The sequence below is a fragment of the Mya arenaria genome, chromosome 3 (assembly GCF_026914265.1).
Source record: "Mya arenaria isolate MELC-2E11 chromosome 3, ASM2691426v1".
Classification (NCBI taxonomy): domain Eukaryota; kingdom Metazoa; phylum Mollusca; class Bivalvia; order Myida; family Myidae; genus Mya; species Mya arenaria.
Genome location: NC_069124.1, coordinates 45753463 through 45759767, shown reverse-complemented (window position 1 = coordinate 45759767; position 6305 = coordinate 45753463). Strand labels below are relative to the sequence as shown.

Genomic DNA, 6305 nt, shown 5'->3' with positions numbered 1-6305 from the left:
AGATGGTACCACGGAGATACCCGAAAATTTCCGTTATATTCCGGAAAGTTAGATTTCTGTATACTTGAAAATTTGGATGCTGATGGTACACGAAATATCGAATTTCCTTATTTCTGTTTTTTTTGGAATGAAACTTCGGGATAATATACAATAGGCTTTAAATAAAGTAAAACAAATAAAAAATGCTTAGTATATAGCTATTTTTGACCAAAATTATGATTTTTTCCCTGGTCGCCTTAATAGCTATTTTTATGGATACACAAATATACGCACACAAAAGTTTAAGAATATTTTTTTTAATATTAAAAGAGAATAAGATTTAAAACAATGAAATGATCTCGTAAATAAACATTCAAGCTTATCAACTTACTGTCAATGGACATTTTTATTGACATTTGATACATCAAATCTGGACTGAAAATATTAAGGAGACCAATTTTTGTCGCCTTAATCCAGCGGTCCCCATAATGCCTAGATTAATATATATATGGTCACCTTAATATCTGTAGTAGATATATATATATATATATATATATATATATATATATATATATATATATATATATATATATATATAAATATATGTATGGCGGAACAGATTTATAAATAGGTTTATTAATATCACATTGATAACAACTATATCTCTATAATTCAATATTATTTTCTAAATATATCAATTATGCATTCTTTCTCTACTGTATATCTATGAACGGTATAACTTACGCTTGTAAGATTAAGAACACATGTCCCACGATCAATTTATAAGATAAATATGTTCGTAAGTAATATTATCTTTGGCGAACAAATATGACCTATTTGATAAAATGCTATAAACGAACACTTTAACCATGATTTTACTGCGTAATAAAATCAGTTTCGTTTTGATGGGGCTTTCATAACAAGTGATGTTGACATCGATCTCTGTCAGTTTCACTGTCAATTTCAAGCCTAGTTGTGTTCTAAAAAATTGGATACATGTACAAATGCAGGTATTGTTTTAAATACGTTTCTGCATTTAAACTTTGGTTGAAGCAGTCATTACAGCTTATTGACAATAGTTGATAAACGAAATATAATTTCGCAATATGTATATTTATATAAACCTTTGCGGCCAAAAGAAAAAAAATCAATCTATATAGATGAACTTTTATAAAAAAACACACAATAATACCTTCACGTATTTGGATATTTTTATCATTAAATTTAGTTAATTAAAGTTTGAAACAAAAACTAAACATTGTAAACTGCAATTATTAACATTATCTCAATCGTTCAGATTAGTGTCATTGCTAGGTCTTATTCTATGCTCAAAATGTAAGAGATATTTCCTCAAAAAGTTTTCTCCTAATCACCTTTATACTACATTTTCATTAACACTTATATCTACTACTAGTACACTTATACACTTCCTTGTTAACCGCAATATGTTATCATATAGCCTTTTTGTAAAACAAGTATATAAAATGTCTTTATAACGCGTTGTTAATGTAGTAAATTGTACGTTCTATTTTACAGACCCTCCAAGCATCACAAGCCAGGGCAGTATGCTTGTCACTGGAAAGCAATCTATGACCGATGTTTCATTGTTTTAATGCAAAGAGGAGGTTATTCTACAAGTCGACCCTTTACTTGTGTCGTCAACACTTCGTAGAAAATACCCTCGATTTGAACCTGTTCACCAGATTATCAACAAATTAGCACTAACAAATGACAGAAAATACGCCTCAGATGATTTGATAAGCGACCTGCCACAAAAATTTGCTTACATGACTTCGTATTTGTTCTTGAAGAATGTGGCTATAAAAGATTAGCAGCAAAGCTGCACCTTTCCCTTTTCAAACCGGATACCGCTATGAGCGTGAAACATATACATTCATTGACATCAGGTCGAAGGCCGTCGCTAATCAAAATGATTGATAATCTGAAAATGATGGTGGATGATGCTCAGTTCACCAATCCTTGGCTTACATTACGCCAATTAAATGACAGGTTCATCTTACAAATGCAAAATGAAAGTAATGATTATCGGAGACAAACTCTTGCTGACAAATGTGTAGCATATCTTTGCGCAGAAATCGATGCGATAGCTATTACATTTGACAAAGGTCTATGCGAAAGAGACCTCTTCACAAAAATGAAAAGTCTCACAAGCGAGACAAGTAATACTCTGCTAACAGATGTTGTTTATTTTGGCCGGTTAGCAAACGCAAATGCTATTGCAGGACGCTTTGATGAAAGTGAAGATATGCTCAGAGCTGCGCGTTGTAAGGCATTCCATATTGGTCCTTGCCGTGAACTTTTGGTTATGTTTTATATCGAAGTGCAAGTAAGGCTGTATAGCTTTGACAAGACGCCAACAGCTGATGCCAGGCGGTCTCTGTTAAGGTGGGGTAGGATGGGTCTTCAATATGCTGAACAGGTGAATTTGGACGGTAAAAAGGCGTGGAGAAGATCCTTTGTTTTGAGAATGGTATTTTGTTTGCTTGGTCTCGGGAACACAGCAAACATTATTGAAAATTGTCATGTTGACGAAACATGTATTGTAGAAGCAAAAGAACTTCTTGCCAATATAGATAGAAACTGGACTGGTATAAAAACTAGAAGACAAATGTTGTACCATGTTGCTAGAGGTAGAATAGCGGAGTTGACAGAACAGTACCAAGACTGTCTGAACAATTTACGAATCTCTATGCACCTTGCCCGTGAAGGCCAATTTTTCGAATTGGAATTCATTTCAAATTACTGCGATAAAGTTAAAACATTCCACCAACGTCTCAAGACTAACAGCATCTTGACATTTGATGATGACGAAACCATTCCAAAACTCAGGCTATATTCTCCGGTATCATGGAATTCGACATCAAATGTGGCCCTTCTTCGTCTTCCTTCAGATGAAGACACACACCCATCGGTGAAATTTCGGTTAAAACGTGAAGAACATAATATTTTTCAAGAAAAAAACAGTCAGTCAGTAGACTTTGAGCGACAGCACGACATAGTTTTATTGAAATCCAATAATCTTTCGTTTTCCGGTAAAAGCAACTGGTCATGCACCGATACGAGCGTGACAGTATTCAAATCAGGCATGTCTGGTAGGTTTTGCATGGAAAGTAATAACATAAATATCGAAAGCCATACAGAGCCAAAGGAAATTTACCATATGCAGCAAATGAACACTAGTTTTGAAAGTGAAAAGGGAGCTCAATTCCCCCATAGAAAGGCTGGCGAAACAACAGAACAACCAAATGCCGATGACAATCTTCCCAACCGTGAGAATGAAAATGACTATAGAATCCACCGAGAGTGCCTGAAGTCAGACAATATCAAGGAAAGCAATGAATCAAAGTTGTCTGTTCGACTACCATTAAGTGGCCGCACATCAGCCGCAAATAGCGATGCAGATTCTTTCACGAAACCTAAATGTTTAGTTTCCTCTGAACATCCGTACCCTACCCAAGAACACTTACATGGTGAAGATCCACACGTAATAGAAACGTTTGGCACATTTGAAACTTCAGAACTATTCATGCCTGTTACTGGAATGGAAAACAGAATTCCACCTGCTGGGCGTAGCAGTGCTGGCAATACACCATGTCAAACAGTAGAAAGATTTTCAGATTCCCAAAAAGGGTATCAGAAAGAGGGACACACAAGCGTAGAACATCTAGATGTGTACCAGTCTTTTAAGGAGTCAAATTTATCTGACAATCTGTCCTCTCTGGATAGCGATGATATGTTTGGTTATTGATATGGCAATTGCACTTCTGCTCCTTAGCATGTTCACCACTATTCGACTTTAAGGTAGACAGTTTTGAAGAAAGTGAACGAGCTTCAGCCATCACATCAACAATACTTGATTGCAAGGTTTTAATCCGTATATTTTGGTTCCGTGTACTTTCAGTTTTCTTGTTAATACGACTCGTATTGACTTGGTGACATATCACTACGCAACTTGCGTGTTTGTTCATATATTCATAGCTTTCTTGAATGTTTTCAAATGTTGTTGTTGTTTGTTCTTCACATAAAAGTCAGTATATGGACTCTGAGTTAGTGTCGGTCCTGATAAGTTTGTATGCTGATTATTAACCGTTTAATGGTGTCCGAAGCACACATTATGTGAATTTCGGATGTCTAGTGACACCAAATGGTGTCAATTTAAATCGTTTTACGTCTAACGCAATATTATGTAAAAATATAATAAAAATAATTTTACAAATAGGTCATTTCATGTTCGATTCCAATTTAAATATAGAAAAAAACACAAGCTGCAATAAATTCATGATTTATGTGTACACAAATCATATGTTTGTTTTGTTTTTATCATTAAAGTCAAATGTGTCAAACATAATAATGCATTAAAAAAAGTAAAAAGTTTTTGCATCCATCAAAAGTAACCTATATTATGCCCCTTTAGAGTAAACATGTGTGTATTTAGGCCAAAAAAAATACACTTTAGTTTCTCAGGCACTTTTTGTTTAAAAATTGGGAGGGAGTGCTCTTTTCTTATCTGCCTTTTTTAAACTATTTTGAAATGAAAACACTGATAGAAACATTGTATTAACACAGTTTATTGTACAAAGGACTGATTTTCAGTATAACATGCATTTAAAATTAAAAATGAATTTTAAAATTTATTCTGATTCATATACAGCATTAATAAATGTTAAGTTCAACCTCCAAAGTTCTATTAATGTTCCAAACTATAATGTTTTTACTACTTTTGACCAATATTGCAAGACATATATGCTACACAACATTTTTGTTAAATCATAAACGGTGTATTTACACGTTGACATATTATATTTAAACTGTATGATTTGTTGACGATGTACTTTGTACAAGTCTTAATAAAATGTCTGTTCTGTTCTATTCTTATTAAGGTATATATGTGCAATAGAAAATTGAATAAAAACGTTTTAATTCATATTTCAATATCTGTCCTGAATAGTATTAAAGTTTGTAGACATAGTGGCCCATTTATCCATGTCTAGCACATGATCAATATTCGAGCCATGCTGAAGTAATATACTTGTTTTAAGATTTTATACTGTGTGATGGTTCCGTTCTGGACAAAGACAGAAGGCGGACAATACCCCTTGCAGCCATTTTTTTTTGGTAAAAATGTGGGTCTATTATATAACAGACAATCTGATAAAATACGAACAAAATTCTAGCCATCTTCCATGCATGTTAATGTAAAACCCACATTCAATCAAACTTCTAAGAAAGTCTATAATTTTATGATACAGCATCAGACTATTTCGTTGTTTTGCTTGTTCATTGGTGTATTTCTCCGGCAGAGACAAACGCTGAGTCAGTCAAAGGCATTTGTTCGTGGCTGTGTTTCACATTTTCCTTGATCACTATTAACACTAGTATTATCTTCCATGGACAATCATAGATTTACCACTTTTCACATAAAGTCGTAGAACAGAACAGAACAGAACAGAACATTTATTTCCAAGAGGGTCAAAACATGTACATATACAATGGCGACAAAAGCAGCAATAATACAATAAACACAATTTATGAAATAGAATCGATATAAATAATTCATAATAATAAATACATAATTATGCAGATATACAGAGGTGCACTAACACTGTGTACTTTTTAACAAACAAATAGACGACAATTACAACAAACCTATACACATTACATGGAATATAACGTAGTATTTCGTAATTCAAATGCTTTAAAAATATAAACAATTACATTTTTCAAAATAGATTCATTTTCGATATTAAAAAGTTCCATTAATTTATACATACTGGGACGTTGTCTATAATATCTAGGTAGATATCTAACTCTGAGTTCAGTTTACAATGTGCATTCTAAAACAAAATGATACTCGTCTTCTAATAAATAACAAATGGTATAATATAATATACGTTCGTTTAATGGTGTTGATTGCGGTCTATTCCATCTACCTGTTTCAATGCTTAATCTGTGTGAGGATAGCCGCAATTTAGACATAGACTTACGGAACTTTGTAACATTTAATATTTTGAGGTATGGCTGAAGTCTAAAACTTGATACATTAATATAAAATCTAGCTCTACTCGATGCATTAAGTCTACCATGCCAATCCTGGATGAAATTATATTTTAGCCGCTGTTTCACTAATGACAAAAATAATTCAACATTACCTATTTCTTGATAAAACCATGCATCAAATAAACCTGAACTACATAGAAGGTCTTTAGTAAATGGACACCAATTCGGCTTTTTTGCATTTCGCTCCATGTCATTTTTAAGCATAATATAAACCTTTTTTATGTACTTGTTATTATCTGTATACAATA

General features: G+C 33.1%; 1 protein-coding gene across 1 annotated transcript; it reads left to right on the top strand.

The window, feature by feature from the left end:
• The first annotated feature begins 873 nt into the window (after positions 1-873).
• LOC128226927 (uncharacterized) lies at positions 874-4040 on the top strand. Its single transcript, XM_052937041.1, has 2 exons — positions 874-989; positions 1516-4040. Exon 2 carries the CDS (start codon positions 1853-1855, stop codon positions 3746-3748), a length of 1896 nt encoding a protein of 631 aa, XP_052793001.1. The 5' UTR covers positions 874-989; positions 1516-1852; the 3' UTR covers positions 3749-4040.
• The last annotated feature ends 2265 nt before the right edge of the window (positions 4041-6305 follow it).

Coding starts and splice junctions, on each gene's coding strand:
- LOC128226927 (XM_052937041.1), top strand. CDS start 1,853: ATGAGCGTGAAACATATACATTCATTGACATCAGGTCGAAGGCCGTCG.